Below are 12,194 nucleotides of genomic sequence, written 5' to 3' on the forward strand. Positions count from 1 at the left end.
CTGCTCTGGAGGAAAAGACAGACACTTTCTTGGAGTGCCTACCATCCAGTTAACATGAACCCACAGGAAAGTCATAGCCTGCAATGGGAACAACGGGAATGGTTTCCTGCACAGCAGGTGGCATTACCTGGGCAGCAATAATGTCATTCCACTGTATTGCCTATATCAATAGGTTGGTAGAAGTTTGCACAGGTGTCCAGGGTTTGTAACAACAGCTGGTAGGAGGTAAATGTGTACGTTGTACAAAATGCATGTCAAACTGAACGTTTCATGATAAATCATATCATCTAGGTAGTATACCAGCTCAAGATTTAAAAGGACAATCAAGCCCAGCTGAAGATGTCCCTCTTCCTGAGACTGATATCAATCTGGAAATTTCATTTGCTGAGCAGGCTTCAAATGTCAATGAGTTTTCTGGAGTCCGAAATGAGAAGGAAGATGACACCTTGTTACCAGTAAGTTGACCTTTATGTTGTGAAAATGCTTACATGTATCATTGTGCTGCAACCTCTTTTTCAGGAATATTGTGAGCTTCATCTAGTTTGTGGATTCCCCACAAGCATGTGATATACTTAGACCCAACTACATTTGGATACAGGTAGGGAAATTCGCTACTGTAAGCCCTTGTACACACGGTCGGAAATTCCGACGGAAAATGTCAGATCGGACCGTGTTGTCGGATAATCCGACCCATGTGTGGGCTCCATCGGACTTTTTCTGTCGGCATGTCCGACCAACAAAGTTTGAGAGCTGGATATAAAATTTTCCGACAACATGATCTGATCGGACTTTGTCCGATCGTTTGTAGAGAATTCCGATCAAAGTGCCACCACACATGCTCAGATTAAATTACGAGACGAAAGCTATTGGCTACTAGCCTGAACGTAGTCCCATCGTAACGAATGAACATCATCACGTTCCGAACGAGGGATACTTTCCCGCAGATCCTTTGACAATTATTTTGCTTTCCCATGACTGAGATTCCAGAAACGTCAGTGCAACACTGGATATAATATGCAAGGGTCTGTCGGGAGTCCAGAAACTCATTGACCTTTTATACACACACACTACTTACAAGCAAACAGATCACAGGTGGGGATGGTTACCTTTTAATAGCCATTCAAACTCCTTTGTGTCAACTTGTGTGCATGTTATCAGGCCAAAATCACCAGTGTATGTTAACTTTTGATCAGGGTTATTTAGGTAGTTTCTGTTGCCATTATGACTTAAAAAGAGTAAACACAGTTGACTGATAATGAATGGCTTCAGCCAAACACTAACCACTAGTGAAAGAAAAGTTTTTGTGTTATCATTCATCTCTGAAAAATGGCCAAGAAATCATAAATTCTGTGGAAAAATATACAGTGGAACAAAAAGCGTACAATCATATTTTGGTTAGACATGAGCGATAATATACTTAACTATTATTTTACTGCATCTTCTGCATCTTTATTTTCTTTAAATTGGCTGATTAGCTCATGTTCTCATTCCAAACATTTAAGGAATTGCAAATCTTGCAGTGCATCTTTAACATCTCGCCACAGGCGTCTCCTGGCCCTTTAAGGGGTTTAGAATGCCGGGATTTATGATCATGTGATCGCCATGATTGGCTGTCATGGCAGTCACATGATTGGAAAGCTCCTGATTGCAAGTAGTAGTGCCACTTTAACTGGTAGGGACTGCAAGACAATATTTTTGAACCAACTGGAGTAAACTAGTGGAGAGTTTGTTGGGTCGTAAAAAAAAAACCCATACAGAGAAATATGGTGTTCCCAAAAACCAATGACACCAGTTTGGTTATTAGTGTGGCCCTAATGCTCTGCAGAGAAATCTAGCTGAAAACACAAACCCTAGGTAGGTAGGGTATCAATCTTATGTGCATTTTGTGATTTAAAGATGAACCCCAAGCAAACCGATAAACACACAGATGAATATATATGAGAACTATTTTATCTGACAAAGGGTTTGTATTTCTGTCCATCCAGTTCTGAGATTGACACTTTACCCCATAAAACAACCCTGTCTGGTAGGCAGGGGCCCTGACCTTTCTCTGCTGCAGTTTTCCTTTCACTTACAGCAGGGATGAGCCGAGCACCCCTCGGTTCGGTTTGCATCAGAACGCACCGAACTGTCCGAAAATTAGTACGAACTTTAGAACCCCATTAAAGTCTGTGGGACTCGAACGTTCAAAATCAAAAGTGCTAATTGTAATGGCTAATATGCAAGATATTGTCCTAAAAAGGGTTTGGGGACCCGGCTCCTGCCCCAGGGGACATGGATCAATGACAATTTTTTTTTAAAACTGATGTTTTTTCGGGAGCACTAATTTTAATGCCGATTAAAGTGAAAAAAAAAGTGAAAATATTCCTTTAAATATCGTGCTTGGGGGGTGTCTATAGTATGCCTGTTAAGTGGCACGTGTTTCCCATGTTTAGAACAGTCCCTGCACAAAATGACATTTAACGGAATAAAAGTAGTTTAAAAATGCTTGCGGTTTTAATATAATGTCTGGTTCTGGCAATACGGATGAAAATCATTGAAAAAAATGGCATGGGTAGCCCTCCTGCCCATTACCAGCCCCTTTGGGTCTTGCACAGATATTAAGGGAAACCCCGTACCCAAATTAAAAAAAGTAAAGGTGTGGGGCCCCCAAGCCCTATATACTCAGAACAGCAGTATACAGGCGGTGCAAACAAGACAGGGACTGTGTAGGTTTGTTGTGGTAAGTAGAATCTTTGTAATTTTGAACTGGTACATTTTTAAAGTGTAGCTCCAGTCAAAAAATTTATTTTTAAGCTTTTTGGAAAACATAGGGAAGGTTTATCACCCCTGTATAATTTTTTTTTTTTTTTTTTTTTGGCCGTCCGTCTTTTTTCATCTACCTTCCTGTTGTCTCCTTCTGTTTGCAAGTAGGAGACGTTTGTAAGTTGGATGTTTGAAAGTAGGGGCCTGCCCTATATTGTCTGCAGAAATGTGGGCCTAAGGTGCTGGTGTTGCCACAATACTGTAAGCTCTCAAAGTGACTCTTGGTGGGCGCTGGAGCGCCCTGCTGTGAACGATTATATTAAGAATTGTGATTACATGCCATTGTTTAACAGCAGTAGAAAAACTTGGCCCTTGGTGGTGGTGGTTGTGGTGGTGGTGGGGCTGGTGCCACAACACTATAAGTCCTCAGTTACTCTCGGTGGGCGCAGGAACGGGCCCTGCTGTGAAATATTATATCAAGAATTGTAATTACATGCCCCTGTTAAACACGGGCTGAAAAATTGGGCCTTGAGCACTGGTGCTGGTGCCACAACACTGCAACCTCTCCCAGATACTCTAGTTGGAGTGCAGCAATGAGCCCTGCTGCAAAGCATTGCATCAAAAATTGTAATTGCATGTTGAACAGGGGCTGAAAAATTGGGCCTGGCCCAAAAATGTTCTTACAATTTATCAGCAGGATCATTGAGGAGGAAGAGGATAGTCAGTCATCATAACAGGGCAGTCACTCAGCATCAGCATAGGCAGTCTTGAAGGGATGTGACATTTCAAAAAATATTATTTGGTTACATCAGCTTCAGGTGCTTTAGTAGCTGGTGGTGATCCAAGACTGATTCATCTTCATGAAGGTCAGTCGATCAACCAAGTCGGTGGACAGGCGCACCCTGTGACAGGCGCATCCTGCCTGTGGCCAATTATGGCTCTCCTCGCTGCTGGCACGGTGATTGGCCAAGCATGCGGGGTCACAGTGCATGCTTGGCCAATCATGAGCCAGCAGTGCACTGCGATGGTGCAGTGCATTGTGGGCCGTGAGCTCCACACGAATATGGTGCGACCGGCCCACAGAGTTCTGGCTTCGCCGAACGGGCGAACAGCCGGTGTTCGAGTCGAACATCCATAACTTACAGATCTCCTCTCTCAACTCTGTGATTGGACAGTGAAAAGAGTAGCATCACATTGATGAAGTCCTCTCTCATACTGTGTCCCCCCATCAGAATGCTGCCTGCACTGTACAACACTTGATTGGCTCCTTGTGCTGCTTCTCCCCCTCCCTGAGCTCTACTGTACAGACTGTACGATAGATTTCAGGAAACGAATGCGTCAAATTCAGATGCTTACTTTTTTTTTTTTTTTTTTGGTCTTTAAAAAAAAATAAAAAAATGTATGCAAAATATTTAGAGAGTTACATTAATGTGTGCCTGTATATTTGCCTGTTGTTCAGCCTTCATTTTGATAGGAGAGTCTTTTTTATTTATTTTTTTATTTATTTTTATTTTTTTAGAACTTCAGACTGCCACAAGACAAGACTGGAATCACAAAGATTGGTGACTTGGCCCCACAGGATATGAAAAAAGTAACTTCTCTAGCTCTCATTGAGCTAACTGCACTGTATGATGTCCTGACTACAGAACTTAAACTTCAACGAGCTGCCAAAGTAAAAGTAAAAGGTTAGTGTTACTAAAAATGATTTGACAGTGGATCCTGCTTATGAGATCTAAAATAGGAACTTAGTATTTGTTATTTAACCACTTGACCTCCAGAAGATTTATCCCCTTCATGACCAGGCCATTTTTTTGCAATTCGGCACTGTGTTATCTTAACTGACAATTGCGTGATCCTGCGACACTATATCCAAATAAAATTTGTCATTTATTTTTCCCCACAAATGAACCTTCCTTTTGGTGGTACTTGATGAGTGTTTTTTTGTATTGTTTTGCGCTATAAACAAAAAAAGACCAACCATTTTGAAAGAAAAAATCTTTTTTTTTCTTTCTGCTATAAAACGTATCCAATAAAAAAAATCTAATTTCTTCATGAATTTAGGCCAATGTGTATTCTGCTACATGTGTTGGGTAAAAAAAAAAAAAAAAAAAAATCCCAATAAGCATATATGGATTGGTTTAGGTCAAGGGTGCCCAACCTTTTGAAGAGCGAGGGCCACTTAAGCGACTTGGTAACTGGTGGCGGGCCACAATCGAGCAGGCGGATGACAGGTCCGTGCAGAGCGGACACAGATACAGCTCACTCTACTCTATGGGTCCTCTGGTCTGCCCTGACAGAAGGGGATTGATCCCCTTTTGTTTTTTTAGTGAATCAGATTGGAGGTAGGCGGGTGTAAAAGGACACAAAACTATTTACATCTGCCGTTTCATAGAGGTGAATGGAGGGTCCGATTAGTTGGACTGATTGTGTGAAAGGGGCCTTTCACACTAATGCAGCGCAGTGCACCTGTGTCTTTCCTGTGGGATAGTTACACTTTTCCATAGACTTCTATTATAACACCGCAGGTGTAATACACTTTCTGAAAGCTCACCAAACCCGCAGGTAATAACAGAAGTCTATGCCTCAGTGCAGGTAACCTGAAGGTGCACTGCACCTGCAGATCAGTTTGAAAGCAGCCCAGTAACCACTGTGCCGATATGCCCATATATACACTGCAATTTTAGTAATAAACTGACCTTTAAGAACAGTCTTTCATTCAGGTATCACCTGCTGTTGCTGTCCCTGGCAGAGTGCATTTGGTATCAGTTCACCTGTGGCAGGAAACGGCGCTATATAGGAATCATCAGCTTATATAGCTCTGCTCCACAGCTGCTTGCTTTGCCGGCTTCATTAACAACACAGATGTTTTGGGATGGCGGGTCTGCAACCCATGATCTTGGGTGTTGCCAATGTGCCATCCCACAAAAGGAGGTCGCGTGCCACATCAGAGGGCTCCGCGGGCCACATGTGGCCCCTGATCCACTGGTTGGGCACCCTTGGTTTAGGTGAACGTCGTAGTGTCTACAAACTATGGTCAATATTTATGGAATTTTTTTTTTTTTTTATACTAGTGATGGCGGTGATCACCGACTTATAGCGAGACTGCAATATTGCGGCAAACAATCTGACACTTTGCAGGAACCAGTGACACTTACTCAATGATCAGTTCTAAAAATATGCACGGTTATTGTATTAATGACACTGGCTGGGAAAGGGTTAAATGTTTAGGGTGATAGGTTAACTCTGTGCCTAGCCAGTGTTACTGTGTTAGGTGCTTTTATTAGGGGAAGAGATGGATTGCAGGAACAAAAAATATATGTGTGTGTCTATGTATGTATGTAGTATGTATGTATGTATGTATGTATGTGTGTGTATATATATATATATATAATACGGTGAAGCTCTGAGACCTTCCTTTCCCAAGTGTCTCCGGTGCCCCCGCACCTCTGGTCACATGTAGTACTGCAGTCACTGTGGAACAAATTATCTGAGTTTCCATTGATTCCTATGGGGAAATTCGCTTTGATATACAAGTGTGTATATATATATATATATATGTGTGTGTATGTGTGTATATTGTATTAACCCTGCATCGGAGAGCTGTCCTATAACAGTAAATCTGCTATGGGGCAGTCCTGAAGCAGTTAATAAAGTAATAGTATTAGAGAGATATTTACATATACTGTATATATTTGGAATTCTGTATTATAATTTTACCATGCTTTGCCTTATGTAGAGACTGGAGTTTTCCGGGTACCTCTCTCTGTTTTATTGGAACAAGATCAGAGGAAAGTACCAGGGACAAAGGTTCCACTCATCCTTCAAAGTGTAGGTGTTTTTTTGCTTTTTAAGTTTTCAAGAAATTTACAGACACTGGCTCCACCCCCATGCCATATTATCTAATGTCGGGCTTGATTCCTCTACTGGGTCTTCAGTCCCCCAAACTCCAATAGGAAGATGTTCTCACATTCTTGCATAGCAGTAACTGTCTAAACTTAAAAGAAAACAAAAACAAAAATAAGCCCTTGCTGACCCCTTTTTATGAAAATACTAGTTGCTTGGCTGCCATACAAGACCTCTTACTTTCCTATTTTCTCAATTAATGATTCAGAATAGATATATGCAAATAAAGACTTCTGTATTTTTTTCTGTGACACAGTGATTCCCATTTTAATTTTGGGTCAGTGATTTGGAGCACATTTTTTAGCCAGTTTGTAAGCTTACAAGCCAGATTACTGGCATCTTCAGAAGCAGATCACAATGGTAGCTCTATACTCATGACAGGTTTACCTTAACTTCAAAGCTGAACTCAGTTTCCACCTCCTAAAGGTGACTCTTCAGCTAGGCGGGGTGGGGGTGGGGGTCTTAAAGTCCTTGTATCATCAATGTTCTGCAAAGACCTGGAACATATCCATCGAAAAAAGGAGACAAAATGTACCTTTCTGTGATATTTTGCTGTAATTTTTTTTACACTATGTATATACATAAAGACAGTTGTGTTTTAGATTTTCTATATTAACAATGCCAGTCATGCCAAACTTCATATACACTTTATTAAAAATGTAACTTACCCCTGTTTTTGTAAAATGATTTAACCTATGGAGGTCTGTTTATAATAATACGTAAAAGAGTCCCACAATTTTCGCCCAAGATTCACGCTTTTTTTTTTTTTTTTCTGCTGAAACCCCTTATGTAGACTGTGGAACTCCTTTTCCTGCAATAATTGTTGGATTTTTTGCTTTATTTTAGCTGATTAGCCTAATAGAAAAGGGTGGACTGTACACAGAAGGTGTTCTGAGAATACCTGGAGCTTCTGCAAGGGTTAAGGTAATATAGATTACTTTTCATTTTTTACTGATATTTTAACGCATTATACGATGTCTGAGACTCGCAAAAAAAAAAATGAAATTTGTCCTTTTTATTTAACAAATTTAAGAAAATCAATAATGATCACCTTCAAAATAGTTCCCTTCTTAGTTGATGAACAGCTGCATACAATGCTCCCAACACTCAAAGCAATTCCTCAGATCATTTTCTGAAAGAATGTTAAGTATCTCTGGTGTTTTTGCTTTCACGTCTACCGACAAAAAATGGGTTCCTTTTGACTACCAATTACAGTAGATATTTGGGAAGAGATAGAAATGGTTTTTGGCTCATACATATGTAAATGTGTAAGTTTCATCACAAGTAATTGTCCACCACGTTCAACAACTCTGGTCTATGCATTGCAAAAGGTGTAAACAGGATTCCTTGCAACACTCTATTTGTTCATCTAATGCCATTTTTTTGGAACGTTTTTTGCACAAACCTTTTTCATATTCAAGCACTTCCCCTGTCCAAGTGAACTTTTTCAGCTAACGCTCGAACACCCAAGCTTCTGTTTTTTCTAATCACATCTCGGACTTTGTGTTGTCACCAGTAACTGCTGAGAGTGGGCAACCTGAGCGATCTTCTTTCAAGCTTTCTCTGCCTTCCCAAAATTTTGTGTCAATCAAAAATGTGTGCACGAGACACGGGACTCTTCACCATAAGCTTCAGTCAATAATTGAAAAGCCTTTTTACAGATTTCTTCAGTTTCACAGGAAACTTGATGTGTCAATGTTCACTTTTGCACTTCCACATTTTGCGACGAGGCTAAGGAAAAATTCTATATTTGAACACGTGTGCACTCGTACTGAGGGAAATGCTTGAGCCACTCTTGGTTCTGAGCTATAGGGTTAGTCCTGCTTTTTTGTGTCGGACCTCATATATCAATGTAATTCATTTTGTCGAGAGGGAAAGAAAAAATGGTTGATCAGCTAAAGGTATATGATAATTACAATTCCTCCTAGAAGTTATAGTGCCTTGCAAAAGTGTTCACCCCCCTTGCCATTTTTCGTGTTTTGTTGCCTCACAACCTGGAATTAACTTGGATTGTTTGAGGATTCGCATCATTTAAATTACAGAACATGTCCACAACTTTGAATATTTTTTTTTTTTTATTGTATAGCAAACAAAAAATAAGACAAAATAACAGAAAAGGTCAATGTGCATAACTATTCAGCCCGCTAAAGTCAATACTTTGTAGAGCCATCTTTTACGGCTATCACAGCTCCAAGTCGCTTTGGATAAGTCTCTCTGAGCTTGCCGCATCTTACCACTGGGATTTTTGCCCATTCCTCCTTGCAAAAACTGCTCCAGCTCCTTAACGTTTGATGGTTTGCGCTTGTGAACAGCAATCTGTCCACATATTTTGGATTGAGGTCTGGGCTTTGACTAGGCCATTCCAACACATTTACATGTTTCCACTTAAACCACACAAGTGTTGCTTTAGCAGTGTTTTTGAAGCCAGTGTCCTGCTTGAAGTTGAACCCCTGTCCTACCCTCAGATCACACACAGAGTGGTACAGGTTTTGCTCAAGAATATCCCTGTATTCAGCACCATACATCTTTCCCTCAACTCTGACCAGTTTCCCAATCCCAACTGCTGAAAAACATCCCCACAGCGTGATGCTGCCACCACCATGTTTCACTATGGGGATGGTGTTCTTTGGGTGATGTGATGTGTTGGGTTTGTGCCAGACATAGCATTGTTCTTTGATGGCTAAACAGTTAAATTTTAGTCTCGTCAGACCAGAGCACCTTCCTCCATACATTTGGGGAGTCTCCCACATGCCTTTTCGCAAACTCAAAACATGCCATTTTGTTTTTTTCTGAAAGTAATGGCTTTCTTCTGGCCACTCTGCCATAAAGCCAAACGCTATGGACCGTACCGTTTATTGTAGTCCTATGTACAGTTTTGGTGTGTGGCCGTCTCTTGGCAGGTTTGCTGTTGTGCCATGTTCTTTCCATGTGAAAGATTGATGACAGATGATATATTTGATGGTGCTCCTAGGGATCATCAGAAATTTGGATTTTTTTTTATAACCTAAGTCTGACTTGTACTTTTCAACAACATTGTCCCTTACTTGTTTAGAGAGTTCCTTAGTCTTCATGGCAGTGTTTGGTTAGTGGTGCCTTTTTGCTTAGGTGTTGCAGCCTCTGGGGCCTTTCAAAAAGGTCTGTATATTTAATGACATGTGACACTGAGATTATACACAGGTGGACATCATTTCACTAGTGACTTCTGAAGGTAATTGGTTGCACCAGAGCCTTTTATGGGCTTCATAACAAAGGGGTGAATACATATGCACATACCAATTATTAGTTTTTTTTTTTTTTTTTTATCTGTTTTTTATTTGAGAAAAAGGAACAGTACATAACACAACGTTATATATACCATGTAAACAGGTGTATATGGTACACATGACTAGTCATAATAGCAAGTACAACATTTAGAACAACCTAGGAAAGGATAGCAAACAAACCCTTGTTACTAATCATCCTAATGACTATTATAAAGCAAGGGGAGGGTAAGTGGGCACGTTGTGAAGCATCTGGATATCTAATAGGGTGACGGGTCAGTTGGACAACCCACGAGTAACTGATGAAGAAATATATATGAGTTGTTGCCATTGTTGAAGCAGTTACCTGAGGGAACCGGTTTGGGATAAAAATTTATGATAAGCTTAGATGACCGAATCTAATATGTTTTGCATAGGTTGTTGTCGGAGGCTATAACTGGTGTGTGTGTCCAGCACACCACCAAGATTTTTTAAAAGAGGGGGGGGGGGAGGGGTGGGGGGGGGATTAAGAAAGGGGGAAAATTAGAGGGGGAGTGGGTAACTGCCAGGTGCCATATCAGGTGTATATTGTTGATAAAGTGAGAGGAATATCCCATTTGAGGATGTGTTTCAGCATCGTAACCTATAGAGGGTATAGAGGTCCAAGTAGTAGTTATGTCGATCGGACAGTTTTTGAGTTGGGTAAGTGATCGCGTTCAAAACTAGGTTGAACCTTGAGAGGGTCTAGTAAATGGTCAATAATTATCTCAATTATGAAGTCTTTGTTTGTATTCATCAGTGAATTTAAAGTGTAACCAGCAGGCCCATTGGGTAGTGAATTTTTGAGGTGAGTTGTGAGAGATTGCTATGAGTTCTTCCATTTCTGCAATCTTGTTAACTCTCATAAACCAATCCCTTATGGAAGGAATTCTTGGGGAGCCCCAAAGAGTGGGTATACACAATTTTGCAGCATTAACAAGCATCATGGCCAATGATTTAAAGTAGGGTAAATTACCGGAGGTATGGAGATGAAGAAGGAATTGGGCAGGGGAGAATTCGAGTTCGTATGTGGTAATTTTTGAGATCAGTTTGTGGACTTGAAGCCAAAATAATTGTATGCTTGGGCATGACCACCATATATGGAGGAGTGTCCCTCGTTCCCCTTGGCATCTCCAACATCTGTCTGACTGGGATGTGTTGAATCTGCTTAAAAGGTAAGGAGTGCGGTACCATCGAGAAATTATTTTAAAGTTTGTCTCTTGGGTGGAGACGTTTACAGATCCTCTATGTGCGTTTCGGTATATTATGTCCCAGGAGTCTTTTGTTAACTCAAGACTCAGATCTCTTGCCCAGTTATCACAGGCCCTGCCTTCGTTGGATTGAACATTCCACCAGAACATATTCTGTATTTTGGATATAATATGGCGTTGTGGTTCACTACTTAGACACATATTTTCGAACTCAGTCAACTCGTCTGAGAGATCTGATTGATTGTTGACACTGTCAGTAAAGTGTTTGAGTTGCCAATAGGAAAGGGGGGTAAGTTTGTGTGCTTGCCACGTCTCAACTAGCTGTTCCCGGGGTAAAAGTTGACCGTTCCTGACTATATGGTGTAATCTTATACCTATATTTGTTTGCGAGTGTGTAAACGGGTGGCGATCCATACCAGGTGGGAAGAGTGGATTAGAGAGAACTGGCGAGAGTGGGCCTGGGTATTTGGAGAGGTGAAATAGGCGATTGGTTTGATGAAAGCATTTCAGTGTGGCGCTTATTGTTGAGTGACTCTTAATGTTTTCTGGTAGCAGTTTGTACTTAATCCAGGGGGATCCAGCTATGGGGTGGTCAAAGAATGCATTTTCTAAAGCAATCCAGTTCTTAGATTTTTGGTTTGTGTGCCAGTCTATAATACGTTGTAACTGGCAAGCCCAGTAGTAATGTTGAATGTCTGGAAGACCAATTCCCCCTTTGGTTTTTGGTTTAATCAACTGCGTATAACTGATTCTGGGCCGTTTAAGGTTCCAAATGAATTCTCTACAAATTTTGGAGATGTTATTTAGGAAGGACTTAGGGAGTAGGATGGGGATTGTTTGTAAGAGGTATAGAATACGTGGTAAAATGTTCATTTTTACAATTGCCGCTCTACCGAACCATGAGAAATGGGCCTTGTTCCATTTTGTGAGATCCTCTTTGAAGGTTTTTAGTAGTGGGAGATAGTTTTTTTGAAAGATGTCAGAAAGGTTAGCGGGCAATTGGATCCCCAGGTAGGTCAGAGCGTCTGATTTCCAGATAAATGGGAAGTTTTGCTTA

At 40.8% G+C, this 12,194-nt stretch overlaps 1 protein-coding gene across 3 annotated transcripts in view; it reads left to right on the forward strand.

The window, feature by feature from the left end:
* The window catches only part of ARHGAP18 (Rho GTPase activating protein 18), a 200,756-nt gene that overhangs the window by 156,122 nt on the left and 32,440 nt on the right, over positions 1–12,194 (forward strand). For all 3 annotated transcript variants that reach the window (XM_077486888.1, XM_077486889.1, XM_077486890.1), the window contains exons 5-8: positions 292–455; positions 4,265–4,430; positions 6,482–6,573; positions 7,495–7,572. In XM_077486888.1, the coding sequence (XP_077343014.1) occupies positions 292–455; positions 4,265–4,430; positions 6,482–6,573; positions 7,495–7,572 (500 nt within the window). The remainder of the gene's footprint in view (positions 1–291; positions 456–4,264; positions 4,431–6,481; positions 6,574–7,494; positions 7,573–12,194) is intronic.

The sequence above is a fragment of the Lithobates pipiens genome, unplaced genomic scaffold (genome assembly GCF_037356315.1).
Source record: "Lithobates pipiens isolate NorthernLeopardFrog02 unplaced genomic scaffold, aLitPip1_a1.2 Scaffold_18, whole genome shotgun sequence".
NCBI classification, from domain to species: domain Eukaryota; kingdom Metazoa; phylum Chordata; class Amphibia; order Anura; family Ranidae; genus Lithobates; species Lithobates pipiens.